Source organism: Cyrtonyx montezumae, unplaced genomic scaffold (genome assembly GCF_038088225.1).
Source record: "Cyrtonyx montezumae isolate F1298 unplaced genomic scaffold, pur_monq_1.0 scaffold_4, whole genome shotgun sequence".
NCBI classification, from domain to species: domain Eukaryota; kingdom Metazoa; phylum Chordata; class Aves; order Galliformes; family Odontophoridae; genus Cyrtonyx; species Cyrtonyx montezumae.
In genome coordinates, this window is record NW_027072045.1 from 12,903,950 (window position 1) to 12,925,776 (window position 21,827).

The window sequence follows — 21,827 nt, forward strand, 5'->3', positions numbered from 1 at the left end:
AGTTCATTTATGGGCCTGGAATTCCTATGGACAGGAGCACAGAAGCTTGGAAACAGGTCTTATAGTCATTCTTGCACTTGGTTTAGCTTAGCTGTGTCTTTTAAGGCTAGGTATTTATATTCCAAGAGCTAACTAACTGTTCTTTTTGACACATGGGAGTAGTTGCTTATGTAGCTTTTGTAAAGAAAAACGTTTTTAAGATTGCCTAGCCTAACTTTTTGTAAGATACAAAGCAAATGTTTGTAAATCTGTAAATAGCTTTCAGGATAAAATAAATATAATTTATCTTCAATGTAATGATGGGAGTAATGTCACTTAATTTAAGTCTGCTGTGCAGAGTACTTTGAATGTTTTAGTGACTTGCTCATTCTGCTTAAAATGTCTCTGCCTATGTTGAGCAACAGGGGAGCTGCTCGTTATGTAACGAGGTGCTGCTTGCTTGCTTCTTTGAGCTACTTGGAACTGAGAGTGTCTTGAAGGTAGTTTCTGTGGGGCCGGTGTGAAGGCAAGCTGTTTGATTTAGGATATAGAGTGTGCTCCTCAGTCCTGCTTCAGTATCTTCTGAAAACCTGTGCAGCTGGACCAGTATCATTTAAAAGAGGCAATCATTGAAAGGAAGAATAGAGCACAGTTACTGCCAGTGCTGAAGTTCCAGTGATACACAGATGCAGTCAGTGATCTACTGCTTAACTGTGAGCTCTTCCATTCCAAGTTCCTTGAAAGGGTCTGTACTGAATGCTGCTCTCGTTGCAGGATACGTGAGCTCTTCCATTCCAAGTTCCTTGAAAGGGTCTGTACTGAATGCTGCTCTCGTTGCAGGATACGTGTGCGTAGGGACGGGACAGGCATGAGGCACTCCAGTTCAGAGCAGCTCTGTTGGAGGCTCAGATTCAGCATGCCTTTTGGTAACTTACTTGGTGATGCCAAATAGCTTCAAGTGCAGCTCCCACTCTGTTCTCAGGTATGTTAGTTTTAAGTCAGTGTGAAGCGTTCCTTCTCAGAAACCATAATGCAGTCTAGTTGAGGAAATGTTAGTGCTATTGTACCTAAGCTGTTTTTTCCTGCCACTGGATGAACTTTTCTCACATGCTTAGTATGTTTTAGAAGATGTACTACAAATGTACTACTAATGAACACAAGCACCAACTTAAAACAGAGCCCTGCACCATCTCTGCTACGATGACTTCAGGTCGTCTTTGCTCCCCTTCCTACGCCCCTGTATTTCACTGTCTGGAATGCTCTCTGTAGCAGTGAGCCTTTCAGCTGTTGCTTCCAGTAACGTTGACACAAGTACACACTCTCTAGTGAAATAAACTCCATTCTACTATCTCCCAGAGCAAGACATTTATTACATTTATAACACAGTACTAGCAAAACAGGTGACAGACTTTCAATACCCAAGATCACATATGACATTTTAAGGGAGGCGTTGAGGACAAAGCAGTTGAGAGATCACACTGGCTCAGAAGAATAAATATCTTATTACACATCAGGTATGTTAAGTGTCTTCAAACAATTGCTTCTTACACATCTTACATGTCACAAATGCACAAAAACTTTTTTTCCCATGTGGCTGGGGTTGTGTCACTTAACAGAGATTGGGCTTACAGTTGTTTTCACTTCAGAGATGCCTGGCTTCTAACAAGCTCATTCATATCATGGCTGCCATGTTTTGAACAAATACAAATAGCTATGTGCAGGGAAAAAAAAAAAAGCTCAGTGGTGTTGAAATACAGGTGGTGTGAAAGGTCTAGCTTGCATCAAATAATAGTCTTCCCAAAAGCAGTTGTGGAGGAAAAAAAGCAAAGGTACCTTCAACTTGATTTGACCCAGTGGGGAGTGTTTGATTAGCATCAGCTTGGCAGGTTAAAATGTGAAATGCAGTAGCCAGAGCCATACAGCAAAGCATGGAAGCCAACAGCTGTAGCTTGGTGCTACAACTGTGCGTTTGTGCAGTCACACCAACTGAAAAGCATAGCTGACACTGCTATTACAGGGAAGGAGGTTCAATCTGTGGCTCCTCCTCAGCTTGAGCTTAATGCCATGTTGAGAAATTGTTACATACAACTTATCAAAAAGAGGAAGGATTGCTACCAAGCAAGCTCAACTAATCCATCTACCCTTTTCCCCTTAAACAAGAGAATTTATTAAACTCATTCACTACACCAAGAGTACATAGAACTCAGTGTTCATAGCAGTTACAGTACAACCACCTTTATTGAACCATAGTACAGCATCTTAAACCAATTGAATTCTTGAACATGTAATACATCCTTAGGAGTAACTAGTATAAAAAGTATCAACATCAGTGGTTTGAATATAAAAATTTATTTAAAGTCAGAGTATGCAACAAATAAAACCTACAGAAAACAGATTCCCATCACAAGCTCTTGCTTACTAAATAATATTGTGAAAACACATTCCTTCAGTCATTATAAAGTTCTTAAAATACAAAAGAAATTAAAATTTTGTAAGAAAGTCTAGTAGACCAGAGACTGTTGTTTCTTCAGGGTATTTTGTAGAAGCAAGGCTATCCTTCAATATATTCCACGCCATCCTCCTCCACCCATACTGCCTTGCCCATAGTATCCTCCACTATTTCCACTGCCACGACCTGCAAACAATTGACACAAGGTCACGTATACATACCTTGAAAAAAGAAAAAAATGTGATGGGTAATAAAACACTGTTCAGCAGCAGAAGATATACTAGAACAATACTTTAGCTCTATTTCTCTAAAAAAGCATTTGCTACAATAGCAAAAATCATGACCCCCCCCCCCCAATGATTTTACAATTAAGTCACTCCCTTTCTCCCAGCCCACAAACCCCACCCTCCCAAATCCTCTGTCTGGACAGAGGCAGTAACATCTTTGTCTACAAAGCCCACTTAGAACAGAATATCTACTTACTGTAGCCACCCAGGCCATCAGGAGTTCCATAACCACCACTGTAATTGTTACCCATTCCCATTCTTCCAACAGAGCCATAACCTTGATCTGAAAAGCAGAAGGTGCACTGTTAGCTCAGAGCTCCATCACATCTGAGGTAAGCTACATCTGCAAGTGATGCGTACCCATTCCATCTCTGCCATAGCCTCCCATTCCAGAACCACCTCCAGCAGTTGAATTCAGGAACAGCTCAATGTATCGATGTTCTGTAGGAAACAGAATCTACTTTGTATTTCGTTTAAAAAAAAATAAAAAACTAACCCCACAGATTAAAAATAATCTAATCCACCCTGCACAAAACAGCTGGAAATCCACACAACGTTCTGATCAACAGCATGAAGTCCACCAGTAGTAGCATATTTAAAGCACCGTAACTTCAATTACAGTTACAGAACACCCTACTGAAATGCAGTTAAACCCTCATTTGAACGTAGCACTCACGCATGTGATTTTTATCCTTGGACATAGCAGCTACTGCATCCTCGTGTGTTACAAATTCCACATCTGCCTCGCCTGTAGCTCTTCCATCTGCCCCAATATCAATGTGAACTCTTATAGGATTCAGTGGTGAGAAAAACTAAGAATAAAAACAAAGAAAAAAGCAATCAATTTACAATTCAAACCAGGTGTTTTCTGCTGCCCTCATAGTTTGTATGTTTGTAAGTGCTGTATTAATTTTGTCTCATCCTATCACACAAATTTATTTCTAAAGTAGTACTTAAAAGTTTCTATCGTACAAATGGAGTTAACTCCAGCTACAGAGCTTGAGCTCTCTTTAAAACAGGGGCAAACAATAATACTTGTCCTGCACACCTCTCTTTAAGAGGCATGCTGTAATATAATGCCACCTAGAATAGGAAAATCCTTGCTTCACTGAAGAAACCGAGCCAAATATGGCTCTCAAAGTAAAAACATCTATGGAATTAAGAAAAAATAAAAGCTGTCAATTTCTCTTCCTTGAAGAAAAAACAGTACAGGGACTGATGTTAAATGTAATTCAGCTGGCTTCTTCAGTAACCTCACCTTTACCTTTATAACCTCAACATTACCTTTATAAAACATTGCCTACTACATATCGAGTATTGTAGAACTTGCATAAGTGACTTAAGACTCCAATTAGCAGATGCATGACAGCTATCAGTCACTCGCCAGAGAGCCATGACCAAGTTTGGAATGGGGAAGAGAAGAACATGCAAATTCCCGGTATTAGAAAGCCTGATTTTGCTATTTTACTTACATTTGCAATATCATTTTCTGTTGCTCGAAAAGGCAGTCCTCTCATGTGAACAAAATGACCGCCACCATGGAAACCTGAACCTGCATCTGCAGCTCCATAGCCATGTCCTCCCATGCCTATGAAAGAAAAGTGAAAAAACACAACTTTGTTGTGTTTTTAATTTTAAAGAGAAAAGCAATCCCACCTCAGCAACAACCATCTGTCTTCCTTTACAAAATAATTCAGTGAAGAAAACAAAATCAGAACTATTTATGCCTTGGAAATACCATGTCTTACAACTCGAACAAATTTAAAGAGGTTTGTTTTGGTTTTTTTTACCTCTCCCATCTCTCATTCGGTCATCATAGCCATCATTTCCATAGCCATAGTTATTATAGCCACCATAATCATCAAAGCCACCATATCCTATATGGTTGACAGAAAGAAAAGAGCGATTTCGTTATTACTGAGAAATCACAAAGCAATGCACAAGTCAATCTTTCAGACTTTGGGCACGCGTGAGTCTACACGTGCTGCTGCAAGAAGTTACACATCAACTCCTGAACTGACACATCCAACTGAGATATTCTAGTGAAAAGACATTTCTAGTAACATTCATTACTCAAATACTAAGCTGCATTTTTTAATATACATTACAGATAAATTCCTGTTGGCGAAACACATCAAACCTAACAGGAAGCTCCTGCCATTTCTTTATTTCTTGACAAAGACGTCAGAAACATGAAACTGACAACAGAACCTCTATCATTAGATAAACATACCACCGTCATATCCACCACCTCCTCGACGCATTCTGTCATACATACTTCCACGCCCAGCTCCATAATAACCCCCTCTTCCTCCTAATGGTCTATCATATGGTCCAGGCCGTTGTTGTCCCATCATTCTTCTCGGCATGTCAGAGAATCCTCTGATTTCACTCTTACTACTTTTGAAGATTTCAATGTATCTAAATGAGAGAGGATTTTTAAGGTAGAAATAAGAATACGCGTATAAGCTGTCTGAACATTACAAAAAACAACCAAATGTACAACGTGATAAAAATGACTACAGATACCACAGAACTAAAAGTTCCTCCTCAAAACCGTTAAGAATCTTAAATGTATCGAAGAAACTTTACAGTGGCAAAAAATTACAACGTGAAAACTCTAGCTGTACAAATTAAGTATAAAACATGTCTTTCCAGTATGAGAAACATACTGTTGAAAAACAGTGTCTGGCTATGGCAGCGCTTAGCACAAATTACCTTACACAAAACGACTGAAACAACATTCTACGTTTAGCAATCTACACAGAGTAATACTGTCTCCCCCACCCCCCCGATCTACCGCATTCCCCCAAGTTAATTTAGGATCAGTTATATAAATGCTTTAAAATACCCCCATTCCATATAATAGTCCCCAGCCCCCCAAAAGCATTACTGTCCCACAACCCCCAAAAATAACGATTTAACACCATCCCAAACTCTCCATCCCCACCTGTGCCCTATTCTTTCCTTGTGTTTCCCCAGAGCATTTTCTGCTATCTCCTTTGAAGCAAACTGCACGAAGGCCTCCCCTGTGCTTCTCCCCTGGTAGTCCAGCGTCAATGTTATCCCATTTGGCACGATTTCCAACCCTTTAACCCAAGGACAAATAACCCCATCAAGGGGAACAGTGTTAAAGGCTGAAACATTCCCATCTGTAGAAAATACTTAAAGCATCTAAACAATAACAACGAAAACGAACTCTTTTAAGTTCCCCCATCACCCAACAATACAAGCCAACGATCTTTCATTAAACATTTATGCCATACTTGGTTTTTGTTTTTAACGACCCCAGCATACACCCACCTAGTTTAACATGAAGAAAATAAAGCTACCAGTCAAGCAATTTAACCGCTCCAAACGCTAGCAGACACATTGTAGTCATAATACATTCACAGCCTCGACTAAATTAAGTATTCAACTTTACATCAATTATCTGAGCAGGGCATACACCTGATAGCAATTTACGTTCAAATGAACCCCCCCTCCACCCCACTAACGGGCATTACAAGTTACACGCTTGCAAAGCATCGACTTATCTCTTACACGGCCTATATGCTTTGACTATACTAGAGATACCTTGGAAAAACTGAACGATCTCCTCCTTGCTACAGCCGAAGGGCAGGCCTCGGAGCCGCACCACCGTCCCATCGTTGGTCGTATCGGTGGGCCCGTTGTGCTTCCCACTCCAGTCCATTTTCCTCTAAATCAAACGCTACCAAAAGAAAAAACAACAGCAGAGAAACGTTGAGATTCCATACGCGCGTAAGACCCCCCCCCGCTGTCTAAAAGAAGCCCAACACACAATAGCGGCGGCAGTTCTGAAGCCGTGAAGCAGCGCTCAGCAGCGTGACGGCCGTTCTGCCCCGTTCCGCGGGCACATCTTGCTCGGATGTCACGCACGTGCTCAGCCGTGTGGCGAACCCGGACCGCGCTGCGGCGGCGCGCACAGCGCGCGCTCCCGCGCCGTAACCTTTTGTCTCTCACAGCGCGCGGCGCCTCCTTTGTGTGCCGTGCCGTGCCGGCCCCGCCCCCGTTCCGGAACCAAGGCCTTAATCCCGAAGCGAAGCGGGCTCGCAACACGGGCTGCGGGCAGTGGGGGTGGGGGCGCTCCCTCCCGCGCCGCCGCCATTTACCGCTCCTCCCCGAACCGCCCCCCGCCGCCCCTCCCCCCGCGCCCACCGCCAGCTCTCCGCCTCGGAACGGCCGCCGGGCTCCGTGCGGCACAAACCTGGCTCCGGGCGCGGCCGGCGGCGCGTTGTTGGGGCTGGGCGGCTCGGGGACCTCGCTCGGCTCCGCCGCTCAAAATGGCGGCCGCTCCGCCGCGCCGCCCCTCCCCCACCTGCGGCGCCATGCCGCCCTCCCCCCACCCCCCACGAGCCGGCTCCGGCCGCGCATTGCCTCCGCGCCCACCGTGCGGGTCAGCGCGGGTTGGGGGGACCTCGCTGCGGCGCGTTCCTCCGTCTCTCGAACCCCTTCCCCCCCCCCCCGCACTCACCGGGAGACCTTCGTTCGCTCCTGAACGCGTCCCGGCGGGAGCTGCTGCGGGAAGGCGGCCCCTCGCTTCCGAGCGGCCACGAGCAGCACCCTGCGCAACCTCCGCTGGCAAGATGGCGTCCGCGCCGCTATCGCGAGAAATCCGCAGCGCGCTCCAGCCCGCCCGGGCGACAGCGGAGCGTGCGCGCCACTGCTTTGCCTGCAGCAGCGCATGCGCGGCGAGCGGGCAGCGCGCCCCCCCCCCTCTCCCCCCTCAGACGGAGCGCGGATCGCCTCACGCAGGGCGGGCCGGCGTCACGTGGGCCGGCGCTGGGGAGCAGCGGCCATGCAGCTCCCCGTGTTCACGGTTGATGCCTTTTCAAAGAGTCCGTTTGGAGGAAACCCCGCGGCAGTTTGCCTGCTCGAAAATGTAAGTCTGAAAACAGAGAAGCGAACAGAGCTCTTAACGAGGGGCCGCAGGGTCTGAAGTTCTGCTTGGGTTTGTGCTGGGCTCCGAGTGCACGTGGAGCTCTTGGAGCTGCTTCTGCTCTCTGTTCATTGCCAAGCCTCGATGGCTTCATGAAAGCAATGCAGGAACGGTGATGCGAGCTGCAGCAGTGCCACACGATGGCAGTACTTCCATACAGTGCTGTGTTCAGTACAATGTTGGCTGGGCTCTGTGCGGATTTGGTGTTCTTGTAGCAAGAACTGCTTTCCTGAGCTAAAGGAAAAAGTGAAAAGTCAGGATGTAGTTTCACTGTGTAGATTTCACCCTGGAACCGGCCTGCTCCATGCGCTGAGCCACATACACTGAACCACCCTGAACCACACATGCACTAACTGCTCTCTATCAATAGCATGGGATCATTGGTTCAAAGGATTAAGGCTATTAAGGGAAAAAAGTGAAGTTAGCGGGTCAAAGTTCGGTCTGTCCAAGGTTGAACTGAACTCCACCAGGCTCACTCAGTACGTTTTCATTTGTACATTAGTATTTCATAGTCCAGACCCTCGTACCTGGTCAGTCCGTGGGGACCAGAACAAGACTGAAGTAACAACTTACCTTGTCACCACACCTTGCACTTCTCTTCCTTCAGTCCATTTTCTCCTTCCAGCTTTTGCTGACATAGCATGTTGTTCCTGTTGCTCAGTGAGTAACGTTGAGGGTACAGCAGTAAGTGCTGATAAACTGCTGCGGCCATTGCCCTGGCTGTTGCAACATTCCCCCTGCTAGCATGGATTTCTCAGAGTTAAAAAGGAGATCTGTAGCTTTTTTAGGTTGGTAGTAGCGAGTTCTTGTCATGACTTGAATCAGAATGGAAGATTTGTTCTCCCAGAATGGTTGACTTTAGTTTTTTTAACCTCCACATTATAGAAGTGAGCTTACAGGTGAGGTATGGGAACTAGTTAGCCTATTTTATGCTACAAGGCTTCTGTTGTGTTTTTTTCCCCTCAAAATATTATGAAATAAAATTGAATCAGTTTTATTATAACAAAAACGAGATGACTGAATTGATTTGAAAGGAAGTTTGATTCTGCTTTCTTCATGGGCTGCCCCTAAATAGGTTTGTTATCTGGTTGTTAGGACTTGGATGAAGATCTGCACCAAAGAATCGCGACAGAAATGAACCTTTCAGAAACTGCCTTCATTAGAAAACTGCATTCTACAGATGACTTTACGAAAAGTGAGTGGCCCTGTTTACCCTGCAGAGCCTCTTAGAAAAAAATAGGGAAAAAACTGCGGAGGCATTTATAAGGAATGATGCTGATAAGTATGACAGCAAAAGCAAAATCGTGGAGCTGTGATGTGCCGTTCGATAATAATATCAAGTCTTTTGCACATAGAGTCATTTGTTCAGCCTATCCATTTTACAGTGCACAAACATTATTCATCTATCTGATCGTTTGTTTTAGTGCCTTTTGCAAAATAAGCATGTTGTGTACAGAAAATCTCTTGAAAGTGCTATGCAAAGGTCCTTACCTTAATGCTTCTATGTCTGCTACTTCTCTCCCGAGTTAATTCTACTGTACTAGCAGGAGAAGAGAGACAGAAAGCTTATTCTGCATGCAACGGACTGCAAAGTGAGTAGAATCTGGCTTGGCTGTTCAGGAAACCATCTCTTATTGGAGATTGTCACAAAGTTTCAGAAAGTCTTTGTGGAGGTGATACTGCAGAAAACAAGGTTTCCAGCAAAACCAAGGAGCCTGAAATTACGCATGGAGCCATTCAGAATCTCTTGGTGGATTGGTTTTCAGCTGAATCAGCTTGTTGAATCTGCTCACTTTGCAGCTGTGGCTATAGCCTGCCATTTGATTTCAGGTTAAGGTACTGTGTGTTAGCATACTCTCTCTTAGATCTTACTTTTTAAACAACTGGTAGGAGTAGGATTTTTAGTGAAATGAAGGCTTAGAATACTTAAGTCTTTTGTCAGTGCTAACTGATGGCTTAAGCAGAATGATTCATGACTGATGTAGCTGTGGTATAGATTCCACTATGCCAGCAAAACTCTTCGTATATCTTGTTTCAGTTATGGGGATCAAGATTTGTTTTTATGCTTCCTAACAGAGAGCTTTGTCAGCTCTGTAGGTTCTTTTCTCTTGCAACAAAGTAGTTTTCCTCTATTAGGAGTAGACTCAGTTGTTGAGGGGACTTGAGAACAAAAAAGAGAGTACAAAGAGAGTCCTAAGGAGCCTTTGAGACATATTGTAACGTGTTTTGATTGACTGAAATGTCATTAATCCATAGAAAATCAAGAAACAAATGGAAAGAAAGAGCAAACCCGTATTCCATGTAAAAACAAACTTTCTTTTTAAGGTTCCTGCTTTGGACTTCGATGGTTCACCCCAGCCAATGAAGTTCCTCTCTGTGGTCATGCTACACTTGCCTCAGCAGCTGTTTTATTTCACGTAAAAAGTAGGCTTACAAGCTATTTGTTATTATAGTAGTGTTATAAAGATTGTTTCTAATTAAGAAAATCTCTTTTTTTGTACAATTAACTCTTTGGAACGCTTAAAGAACAAGTGTGAAGATAGATACATCAGGTGTTTCCTTTTACCAGCTGCTGTCAGGCTGTATGTCTGAGGTCTGCACTTGTTCTGATGCTTCACCATCTCTCTTCTTAAAGAGTGGTGCTGAATATGCAAATGTCAGCTGGAATTTTGTCTTGCAATACAAGTTTACTGTAGTTATTAGATTTTTAGCTGCATAACTTTTTTGATCATACTGGGCTACTCCAAGAGCTATAATAATTTAATTCAAATTCAAATGTTAGACACTATTGTGATGTTCTCTGTCTCTCTCTAGAAAACCCAAACTCAGTTCTTACTTTTGTGACTCTGAGCGGGGAATTGAAAACAAGACAAGAGAAAGACCATATTGTGCTGGACTTACCACTTTACCCAACCTACCCACAGGTTAGGCAGAGTTTTATTCATGAAAGGCTTTCGAGGCAAGTGCATGTTTGTATGTGTGTTTGTATATTTATCTGCCTATCTTTACTTGATAGATATATACACACAAGTACTCTATTTTCTACAGTTTTTCTATTTTTTGTCCTTTAGGTACTTGAGGAAGTAGAAGAGTTAATAAAGGTAAATACAACAAAAGATGTTCTCTTGGAAATGTGTTTAAACGAGCTATAATTGTGTATTAGAATGGCTAAAAGTGGTAACCTCATGGTGCTTGAGGTACTCTAGACAGAGACTGACAAAACTGGAAGCTCTTGAGTCCTATAGTTCAGGAGATGGAATTCTCCAGTGTGCTGCAGTTAAGCTTTGTCTTCTGCAGGCTGGAATGTCAATACTTCACAGCATTTTCAGCCTGCTGTATGAATGTGAGGACAATCTGGTGTCCTTGCCCTGTTCTTAGTCCCTGCATTTCTTTCCATGTTGACATACACAGAGCTCTTAGCACCTACTTGCATCCATCCATGCAAGCAGAGCATTTGCTTTTCTTGCTTGTATGATCTGGAGGGTCGCATGAAAGACGTTGCACAAGCCCAATTCTAGCAGGGATTTTGTTGTTCTAGGAAAATTGCAAGCAAATATTTTATTTTCTAGTGACACTGTTTTTGTTCCTTTCTTTAATTTAATTTTTTACCAGGCTGCCACTGGTGACATGGTTGTTCAAGATCTCCGTTATTCTCCTGACACAAAGAAACTCCTCGTCCGCCTCAGTGATGCTTATGAAAGGTATCTGATACTTTTTTGAAGCAAGTGTGCAGAAATTAATTCCTGTTGTTTAACCACTGCTCTTTACATACAAGGCTCACCTGTCTATTTTTGGAACAGGTGGAGATGGAAAATACAAATTTAAACTCTCATGTTAAATACTTCTTTAATCTTCCCCTTGAGCTTACGGAATTGGCAGAGCTAAACAAGATTAGTCTGAAAACTGCCTTCAAGAAAGGGAGGCATAGGAAACAGTTTTAATGATGGTGTTTTCCCCATCTTCTGTGTCAGAAGTGGTCTGACCTAGAAAGTGGGGGTCTTGCTTCTCAGTTGAGGAAGCAAAAGTTGAATAGCTATGCATGTGCACTTAGTGAGACAGGACGTGCTGACAGAATGCTGTGGATTCGTATGCCTGGCTGACTAATCTGCTTACACATACTTTACAGCGTCATAAGTAGCTTTACAGAGGAAATTCCAATTCAAGTCATTTCACAGCATTTGTTAATCTCAAAGACCTGAATGTCATTGTTAAGTATGATCTGTATATATATTGTCCAGACCTGAATTCTTTAATTAGGTCCGATTGCAATTGTTTTTAGTTGAAGTTTGGCCTAACTGCTGGTTACAGAGTGAGCCAACGGGGAACTAAGAAATATTCTCAGCTGGGTACTCAGTATTTTCACTCTTTCAAAGCCTGATTTTTTTAGGGAGGTATCATGCAACTTCACAGAAAATGAGATAGTTGTAAAGTGTTCTCTGATCTGAGTTGTATTAGCTGTTTGCTTATTGAGAAAGTAGGTGGAATGCTTGGTTTTTGCATTCTGTAGTGATGAAATTCTTGGAAGGAAAGTGCAAATATTGGGAGGTTATATTCTTGGGCACTCTGTTTTCGTAAGTATATAGGAGATGCATGATTTGCTCTCTTCCCCCTGCTCACTGTGAGTATAGTATACATTCTGGGCAGTCTTATATCAAATGGCATTGGGAGGACAGTGCTAGGGATCTTTCAACACTTTACTGTGACTGTTTTGAGAGTACAGAGAAGGCAATTTTGTGTTTTCTGATGCTTTTCAAAACTTAAATTCATGTAAAATGAAGAATATGGAATATTAAAATTCTCTCATGAAATTCCAGGTCTGTGCTGGAAGGACTACAAGTGGGTGCACAACGTTTTCTGTCAGCTGAAAAAACTGGGAAGGTGAAAGGACTCATACTCACTCTGAAGGGGAAGTCTGATGGAAAAGACCAAGGCCATGATTTTTACTCCAGATATTTTGCACCGTGGTACGGCGTGCTGGAAGACCCTGTTACAGGTGTGTGAGCACATGTGTGGTAAATGACTCAGCCTTGTTTCGCTTTATAGGTGCTTATTAAACTTGATTAACGTGCCTTTATACTTCAGAGTATCTCTTCTAATAAAATACTGTTTTCTGTTGGCAGCAGGAAAACTTTCATTACTGATTTCGAACTCCTTCAGAAAAATTCAGCCTCCTGCTGTCATCAGGAAAATTATTCCTGTCTGATTTTTCAGAACTTTTTCCAGATGTATTACCATTAGAGAAAAGCAGAAGACTACTGTGCTGTACAGTTCACCTACACTTCTATTGTCGTTTTATACTTGCTGTGCTTCAGCTGAGATCTCCTCTAGTTTAAGGACTCTTTATTGTGCACGTTCTCAGCCCCATGAGTGAGATGAATTTAGCGAGTTATATTTTTACAGGCAGAAATTCTAGTTCTGTCTTCGTCTTTTATGTTCTGTGATAGGTGTTTTCTGAACCTTTGAGATTCTTCTTGGGTCACTGTACCTCATAGTTGCTTGTCTTGAATCTGTAAGTCCTTCTATAGGAACAGCCTCTTCACTGTGTTGTTGAATTATCCTTTTAACAGTCTTATGACTTTGTATTAACTTTCTTTAGCAGTAATTCTGTAGCCATTATGTGTCCTAGTGTCTCTGAGCCCCAATAATCACACTTCCTTCGTATCTGAGTTCCCAGCAGAATGTGTTTGCTTGTAGCAGCTGATGTGTACTGACAAAACATGGACCTGAGAAGCTATTCTAGGGTTTTAAGACATCTGCCCATTGGGATACAATAAGTTGGTTTTCCAGAGGCTGTAGCAAGATCTCAGAAGATCTCGAGCTACCTCCTGATACTTAACAGTGTTCAAGACTGGGAGAAAAACAGAGTTTTGCTTGTGAAAACTATTAGGAGAGGGAGTTCTTTCTTTTTACATAGTTACATCCATCCACCTGTTCCTACTATTAAAAAATATCCAAAAATTGATTCTTTTTTTCTTGTAGATAATTATTTGTTTCATTGAATAACATATTGTTGGAGTGAATAGTGTTACTGAGTTTTAATGTTTTGAGATTCAGTAATTAGGAAAACTCACTTGTTTACTAGAAGCCAATACTTTGGCTCAGATGTTTTAATTTGTACTATCTGTTATTCCTGAGGCTAATTACAAAGCCCCTAGGCAAAATTTCCATTGAAGTCAGAGGATGAGGAATACTGCTTGATTGTAAATATATGAAATGCTAAATAAAGCATTAAGTTCAGTCTGCTTTGCAGAATCATAGGCATTTTTACTCTTAAGTACACACATGGGACATTCAATTTGTATATGGCATTTGCATTATGAATACAATCGCCCTATAAAATAGAGATTCTAATTCTGTACTTTTTGTTCCAATTTCTTTTAAGGATCTGCCCATGCTGTTTTAAGCAGCTACTGGTCAGAGCAGCTGGGAAAGAAAGAAATGCTCGGTAAGAGGAACTGTTTTCTTGCAAAGCTGTTTGTCTATTAAAAAAAATACATCTTTACTACAGTCCAGAATATAGTAATAAAACCTTGTCTATTTCTCAACTCGAATAGTAACATTTTGCCTGAGAGATAATACTTAAAGAAACTGCTTTCCTACGTCCCAACATGACACACCGTGCCTGTAGGGAAATCTGATGTGTGTGGATCATAACACTCTGCTTGGTTTTTGGTCTCAACTTTTGTATTTTTTCTCATCAATTGATCATTTCTCATCTGATCAGTTGTCTTATTCATGATGTATACTTCTCAGTACAATTTAGTCATAGAATTATAGGATTTCCTGAGTTGCGTGGGACCCATAAGGGTCAGAGTCCAACTCCTAGACAGTGTTCTCCTTTCCATTCATGTGTATGTTAAGATGAGGTGGAAAAAAAATACAATCCTATTTGATTTAGGGATTTTTAGAGGGAAATTACTCGATATGAATCCATTCAGTGAGTTCTTCAGGGAACTCGTGATTTAAAGTAGTATTTGGTACATTCAGATTGTACTTAAAGGATGTGCTTTACGGTACGATATTTTACTTCTCTATGAAGATTAGTTTTCTCATGATGATGATATTTTACGTGGTAGTAGGAAAGGACATAATAAAAAGTAGTTTAGTGAATCCCATATTTATTGTTAAGCAAATATTAAAGATGATGATGAGGGAAGAAAAGCTGGGAGAAACAGTTACACCTGACAAGGATAGATAGAGAGGAACCGAGTGTCTCTTCAATTCTCATGTTTCTGTTGCTTTGCTGGAGAGTGGGACAGCAGAAGCAGTGTGAAATACCCTGGTAAGCCTCTGGTTCTCTTACTGGGTGGTGATGGTGGTGGTGGTGGAAATACTGTTCTTTTATGCACTTGTTATTGAAAACATAATTCTTGTCACTAAGTCTAAAACAGGGATCAGATCCTTAGTCTAATAAGATTCCTCGTTCCCTAAAGTAAATGCCTTTCAAAATGAACAGCTACCTTGAATATAAGCTTTCCTATATGTAGCTGAATGAATCTGAGACTGAACTTTTCTTGAGACTGATAAGCTCTTTAAAAGATCTCTTAGCCCTCCATAGCTTGATGTGGTAATCCACAATGGCTGAGATTTTTCCATCATGAGTTGAAGGAAAAGTTTAGCAATCTGCTCTGAAGATCTCATACTTGCATTTACAGCATACAGATCTGTTATAATTTCCATAAGGCTGTGGGGGGTGAAAAAAAAACACCATGCTTTTTGAAAAGGAGAAGCTGTCTTTGGTGTTGTATCCAGATGGACTTGCTGTTTCTCTTAAGATCTGACACTTTCTCAGATGGTAATATGGAGATCAGAAACTGTTTCATCTCATCTGTAGACAGTGTTTCTTTAAATAATCAGACAGAAATTCTGTCTGCATTTTTAGATGGTATTTTCTACTTTTATGTTTTCATGTATTTTATATGTACCGTGTTTTAACCCTTTTAGAGAAACTATCTTAAGCTGCAAAGGCTATTAACCATCTCCTCCATGCTGTAGCCATCTCCTTTAGTGTTTATAGCAAAAAAAAGTCCCATATTACCACAAGATAGGTTTTTTCATATTTAGTGCAAGTATGCCTTTCTAAAGGGTTTCCTGGCCTGCTGGTGGAGGGAGATCACAACAGTGAGTTTGTAGAATTCTATCATATACAAAGATACTGTAGTTTGTTTCTTAAATTTCACTACATGAGTACAAATCATCACTGACGATTATACCTGTGATCAGTAATGCAGCTGTACATCAACCTATTATGGATTCTTAATAAGAAACTATGCATTTTGTATATATATAACATTAATACAGCAGCAGCAAATAATGTAGCAACAAATACATATTCTGGAATTACAGGTTACTAAAAATATCTCAGTAGTAAAATAACATATACTCTTACAGTTGATTGCCTACATATACATATATATTTAAAATGTTACTGGTAGCAAGTGCTATCAAACAGTCCCAGAAATGGCTGTCAAATAGACCTCAGAAGGTCTAATTAAGAAGAGATTGACTTCCACATGTGGGACCATATGAATATTAGACAGAGTCTCATATCAAAGATGATCTGTGTCATGGGCTTTTCGGGTCTTTCCCAGCAAAGATTTGGTTTGTTTGGGAAATACTCTGGGAAAAGGAAAAGTTTGTGCAGCACAGAAAGTTCTCAGAGATGCTCTATTTTGCTTAGAAAATAAGAGATTTTAATATTACAGATATAAGAGCATATAATTAATATTACAGATATAAGAGCTCTCCAGAGGGTACAGTAGATGCTGCTAGTTTTTGTCACCTGAGACAACTAGTACAGCTAGCACGAGGCTTCCTGTTCTCTCTGACAACAGTTTACTTTTTCCCCACCACTTCCTTTTACTTTTGGCTAAAGCTGCCAATAGCAGTTGCCAATTCCTACTGTCTCAGGTTGCTGTCCCATTTCTCATGTCAATAATTTGCAGTTACCTTGCTCATTTTTCCTCTAAGGGTGGATCTTTCAAGATATCTGCAGTTCTGAGGCTTTCTGCTACTCTTCAGAAAAGCCAGCTGTGCCTTTCCAGGGGTGCTCCTGGTTCCCAAGCCTTGTTCTCAGGCTAGCTGTCAGTATTTTTCCCATAACAAGCAAATATCCCTTACGACTGCTGCCATCAATGCCTTCAGTCTTTTATTTTTTATTTTTTTTATTTTTTTAATTATTTTATGATGGAAATAATACAAAACAGATTCATAGGCAGCAAATTCATGTGACATCTTATCAACCTGTGGTTTTTACATGTGTTCAGAAAAAACTTTTCCTTCCATGTGCGTGGAAGGTTATCAGGTATTACTGGAGTGAATTCCAATTGTGATGTGATTACTTAGTGAAGGTGATAAGGTATCACCAAAGATAAATAAAAGCATCTTTTGACTACTTAGAAACTTTTGCAGTGCTTCTGCAATATCTTTTATGGCAAGAATAAAGGTTTTCTTCCATTGAAAATTGAAAATCTTTTAGTTCCAAAATAGAGGAGATATGAAATCATATACAAAAACAAGAGGAACATTAAATTTGTTATCATATCTTTCTGGATACTGTGACCTCTAGGAGGAGGTCAGCTGAGTCTCTGTTAAAGTATCAGACATAATATCCTGTGTCTGGGCTCTCTTCCTATTTTTATTGAACCAAACTGTCAAGCAGCAACCACTCCCATTAATGACAAAGAGAATTTTCCAGTCTTTATACAAGGTGAGATATTTAACTCATTTTTCCTGGAGCTATATAAACATACTCGTATTTAAAATGTGTTAAATGAGAGTTTGCTATTAGTCCTTACCCTTTTGTTCATTTGAAGAATTTCTGAAGTAGTATTGTGTGTATATATATATATATATATATATATATATATATATATATATATAAAATAAAGATAATCTATAATATCAGGTATGTTGGACTTTCATAATTCCCAGTGAATATAGTGTTTATACTATTTAGCAATTGTATTTGAATACGGTCTTTCATGTCTTTCATATCAGTTATAACTTTATGTAATTTATGAACACGCATAAGAAAATTTAATATACCCGAAGAGATTGTAGAAGATTTTCCAAATCAAGTTAAAGAGAAGAGTTTTAATTCAGGACAATTTTGAATGCTCGGTAAAGCTGGAGGAATCTTTCTGAACCTCTTTATTTCAATTAACTAAATTAATATGTGGAAATAGTGGTTCTTGTTGCCTCTGACTTCTCTATTCCTTACCAATACGGAGCAGGCTTACCATAGCTTTTAAGTTTTTTTGAGGAGGAGAGGAAGCAGATTTTACTTGAACTGTAAGATCACCCTCTCAAAATTTTTGCCAGGATTTCATTCAACTTAAGGTCCTCTTAACTTTTTAGTCTCCTTACTTTTTTTTATCTAAAGAAGTTGCCTCATAAGATAATATATATACTTATTTTTCATTTTTGGTTGTTCAGAGATTCACAAAGTAGAGAGTTTTGCAGTTATAATCAGTTTTTAAATGATGAGATTAACTGGAAAGAAAGATTGATAGAATTTGCTGCTTTTTTAGTATATGTTCTTTTCTCTGAGCTACGTCAGATTTATGCAGAAGTGCAACATTTCTGCCAAAGTAGAGGTCTTTCACTCTATCAATCAAAAGATTTATTGACCTTATTTTTTGGGATAAGTCTTAGTGGTCTTAATTTCACTTAAGTGATGCTGAGTAAAGGCTTGAGACAAGTAATTTTTGTCAATCCTTTTGTAGGCAGTAGAGTTTTGGCCAAAAATCAATATTTTGTGCAAGAGTAATACTTGATAATGACAAATCAGGAACATGACATAACAAATAAAATCCAGTAGTTCTCAAATTCTGTAACCTATGGTCATTTCAACGGGCCTCATCTAATAAGAGGCTTCTTAAAACAATGGGTTAATACTGGTATGAGGTCACTGGCCTCCTGACTGCAACACTGCATGTAAATGTGCTGAAGTTGTGTTTGTACATACTGTTAACTTCATTTCAGTGTAATCACAAAGGAATTTAGGGTGCTGAATTGAATGACTGTAGATAATTTTTACAGATCAGAATGTCCTTCTATTTTGTAGGCTTCTTCAAAAATAAAACAAAATGGAGCAAAATCAGATTAGTAAGCTGGCCATGAAACAGACTGCACTGGTTCCTCTTTTAAAGAAGGAAAAATAAAATCCAGCAACCTCTAAGATTAGAAATAATTTATCTCTTTTCTTTAAATCTGCTATCTCAGAGAACTGGGAGAGTTTAACTGAGTATCTTCACTTGGCAGTAACAGTTCATCAAATTTAGTGTGGTGTGGATCATTAACAGCCCAAAATATTATATTTAAAAGCATTTGTTCATACATATATACTGCTCTTGTAAGTTAAAAACAACAGCTGGTAATTCTTTAAATAAAAAAGACTGGAAAGTGTCCATAGCAGTCATATAGCTCCTATTTGCACAGTTCTGGGATCCTTTGCTTTGTCTGAGAAGCTGATATCCTTGTTTTACTAAGAGCTTTCTTGTCATCCATGGCTGAGAAATTGCCTGACAGTGTACGTTTTATGTACCATCTGTTAGAGATCTCATGCTCTGCCAGGATCTGAATACAATCTCTACCCAGTTATCAATTAGGATGTCATGAGGATGTCGTATTCCCTTTAGCTTTGAGCAACTTTGGCAGTTGGAATTTCATGAAGTAGGGTGACTGAGCAGCAATGGATTGTCATCCATTCTCAGCCTTTTACAAAACCAGAATGGTACAAAGCTCCAGCTTTTGCTAGATGTGGTCCTAACCAGACCATTCTCTGATCAAGTAGTTAGGCAACTAACACTGGACTACTGAAACAAGACTGCAGACTCCACATGCTAACTAAGCATTGTCTTCTCAGCTGAATGTGACTATTAACAGTTTCAGTAGAAAAATTATATTTGTGATTATTTATCAGTGGAAGGTTTTTATCATTAAACTTAATCCAAGTGTATTTGATACATTCAGGATTATATAAATTGTGAAATTACATGTTCCTGTCTCTGGGAGACTTTTGTCTCAGTTCGTGACAGCTGAAGCAGCATGATTGTTTCTTGGCAGACTTTTTCTGCTGCTTACTTCAGCTTTATTTACTCATTAACCAAATGCGTTCTTTGAACCTAGTGTCTAGTTCTAGTTCACTACCTGTGGAGTGGTTCTTTGTTTTTATGCCGATAATGCTATCCTTCCTTCTTGGCTAGGGAAATGGTCTATCCCACACACACAAAGAAGTCTTAGTTCATTATATCACAGTGAACCATCCTTCATTACTTGCTATTACATAGCACTTTTGTCAGACCCTGTATATGTCAAGATGTAGTCTGAGATATACCCTCAGTTAATCTTCGTCTCTAAAGAATCACAGGAACAGAGAATTGTTTAAGTTGAAAGGGACCTCCAAAGGCCATCTGGTCCAACTCTCCTTTGATGAACAGGAACATTGACAGCTAGATCAGGTTGAATAGGATCAGAAGTGCCCACAAAGCAAAATCATTAATTCTGGCATCTAGGCAAAGGTATATTGGTATGACAAGGTAGGATGCTGCTGAGGAAGAGTCATCAGAGTAGCCATAGCAGAGGGCTGTGTTATTTAGATTAGAATTATAGAATTGTTTGAGTTGAGAAGACAGTGTGCCCAAATTGTCCCTGGTTCAGGGATTGCCCAGTTGTTGCTTGCTTTCTGGAGACAGAGGCCGTGTTAGTTTGAATTTTCATGCACTTTTTAGAAAATGATTTGTAATACTAGAATTTTAACTCTGGATTTATGTTATTCTTGTTCCCATTTAGCTTTTCAGTGTTCTCGACGTGGAGGAGAATTGAAGATTTCACTTCACAATAATGGAAGAGTTGAAATTGCGGGGCAATTTGCTGTTGTATTGAAAGGAAACTTGACTTTATGAAGAAGCTGACACTAACATTTTCATCTATCACGCCTTTACATTTCCCATATTATGTTGATAATATCTTAGTTTTAGGCAGTGAACTACCACTGTCCTCAAAAATCTTTGATTACTTACTGTGAGTTGTCTTTCTCATTTTTAAAATTGCTTGAAAATGTTCACTTTTAATCTTGAGGATCCCTGGAATTGTTTTCTTCACTTTCATCTCAGGACTTCATGTGTAAACTGATCTTGGAAATTGTCCAAGGACAGCCCTCTTATTTTTCTGCTCTTAAATAATTCTCTTTTCCCTGATTTCCACATTAAAATTCACTTGACCTTCTGGATTGATTTATAAACTTCTTTATGTGATAAAGCAATCAAACTGACTATAGTCAGCTTCCTTTCTCTGCCACGTATTGTAATGTTTCTTATATTCATTAATTTACTTGAATTAAAACATGAAGAAAATACAAAAGGTTTAGAGATATAGCTCTTTTTTATGAACAGTACTTTTCACAGATGAAGGTTATTGCAGTGACTTATAGTTCTGCTTATTCAACACTTTACATTTTTAACAAGTTTAAGAGATGGACATAGTGATATCTTCAAGACTGTTAAAAAATGGAAAAAAAATGTTATTATTTACTGTAATGTCATTTACTTTTGAAGGACTGAAGATTTACTCTGAAATTAGAAGTTTATTCTCTGATGTTCTTCTTTGAGCATCCTGCTTCAGATGTCATTTTTTCCTTTATTGTTCTTATCTTCCTCTGGATTAATTAGGAGTACACTAAGTAACCAAGTTACTCTAGCTCAAGTTCTATTTTCCCTTTCAAATAACTTTTCTCCTAAACATTGAATTAATTCTTTAATAGAATCATGGACTCAGAGGATTTGGAAGGGTACTCTGGAGATGAGCTAGTCCAGTGCCCTCCTAAAGCAGGTTCCCTGCAGTGTGTTGCACAGGAAAGCATCCACATGAGTTTTGATTACCTCCAGAGAAGCAGACTCCTCAACCTCTCTGGGTGGACTGTTCCAGTGCTCTGTCACCCTCACAGTAAAGAAGTTCTTTGTCCTGTTTGACTGGAGCTTCTCATGTTCCAGTTTGTGCCCACTGCCTCTTATCCTGTTGCTGGGCATCTGAAGAAAAGAATGATGTGTTTTGAATTCAAAGGCACTCTCACCGTGTGGGAACATCTGAATCTTATGCACAGTCTCTTATAAACACTGGGGGACTTAGTTGTGCCAAATTATTGTAGTTC

At 40.0% G+C, this 21,827-nt stretch overlaps 2 protein-coding genes across 5 annotated transcripts; one reads left to right on the top strand and one right to left on the bottom strand.

The window, feature by feature from the left end:
• Positions 1-2,182: 2,182 nt before the first annotated feature.
• On the bottom strand, positions 2,183-7,332 carry HNRNPH3 (heterogeneous nuclear ribonucleoprotein H3). Of its 3 annotated transcripts, none has more exons than XM_065746315.1 (10): positions 7,211-7,332; positions 6,292-6,427; positions 5,666-5,804; positions 4,994-5,136; positions 4,506-4,592; positions 4,188-4,303; positions 3,392-3,527; positions 3,076-3,156; positions 2,912-2,998; positions 2,183-2,614 (listed from the first exon to the last, which is right to left on the bottom strand). In XM_065746315.1, exons 2-10 carry the CDS (start codon positions 6,407-6,409, stop codon positions 2,538-2,540), a joined length of 984 nt encoding a protein of 327 aa, XP_065602387.1. In that variant the 5' UTR covers positions 6,410-6,427; positions 7,211-7,332; the 3' UTR covers positions 2,183-2,537. The 3 variants fall into 3 exon arrangements, with proteins under 3 accessions (XP_065602387.1, XP_065602386.1, XP_065602390.1); XM_065746314.1 differs by having other exon boundaries at positions 4,949-5,136; XM_065746318.1 differs by having other exon boundaries at positions 2,183-2,649; positions 4,949-5,136.
• Positions 7,333-7,476: 144 nt separating this feature from the next.
• Positions 7,477-21,601, top strand: PBLD (phenazine biosynthesis like protein domain containing). 2 transcript variants are annotated; one of them, XM_065746331.1, is made up of 9 exons: positions 7,477-7,618; positions 8,771-8,870; positions 10,001-10,099; positions 10,490-10,599; positions 10,747-10,776; positions 11,288-11,376; positions 12,490-12,668; positions 14,058-14,120; positions 20,471-21,601. In XM_065746331.1, exons 1-9 carry the CDS (start codon positions 7,535-7,537, stop codon positions 20,581-20,583), a joined length of 867 nt encoding a protein of 288 aa, XP_065602403.1. In that variant the 5' UTR covers positions 7,477-7,534; the 3' UTR covers positions 20,584-21,601. The 2 variants fall into 2 exon arrangements, with proteins under 2 accessions (XP_065602403.1, XP_065602404.1); XM_065746332.1 differs by lacking the exon at positions 10,001-10,099.
• The last annotated feature ends 226 nt before the right edge of the window (positions 21,602-21,827 follow it).

Coding starts and splice junctions, on each gene's coding strand:
- HNRNPH3 (XM_065746314.1), bottom strand. CDS start 6,409: ATGGACTGGAGTGGGAAGCACAACGGGCCCACCGATACGACCAACGAT. Junction 5,805..6,291: donor GATCGTTCAGTTTTTCCAAG/GTATCTCTAGTA, acceptor CTTGGGTTAAAG/GGTTGGAAATCGTGCCAAAT. Junction 3,528..4,187: donor CAGAAAATGATATTGCAAAT/GTAAGTAAAATA, acceptor TTTTATTCTTAG/TTTTTCTCACCACTGAATCC.
- PBLD (XM_065746331.1), top strand. CDS start 7,535: ATGCAGCTCCCCGTGTTCACGGTTGATGCCTTTTCAAAGAGTCCGTTT. Junction 12,669..14,057: donor GCTGGAAGACCCTGTTACAG/GTGTGTGAGCAC, acceptor ATTTCTTTTAAG/GATCTGCCCATGCTGTTTTA. Junction 14,121..20,470: donor GGGAAAGAAAGAAATGCTCG/GTAAGAGGAACT, acceptor GTTCCCATTTAG/CTTTTCAGTGTTCTCGACGT.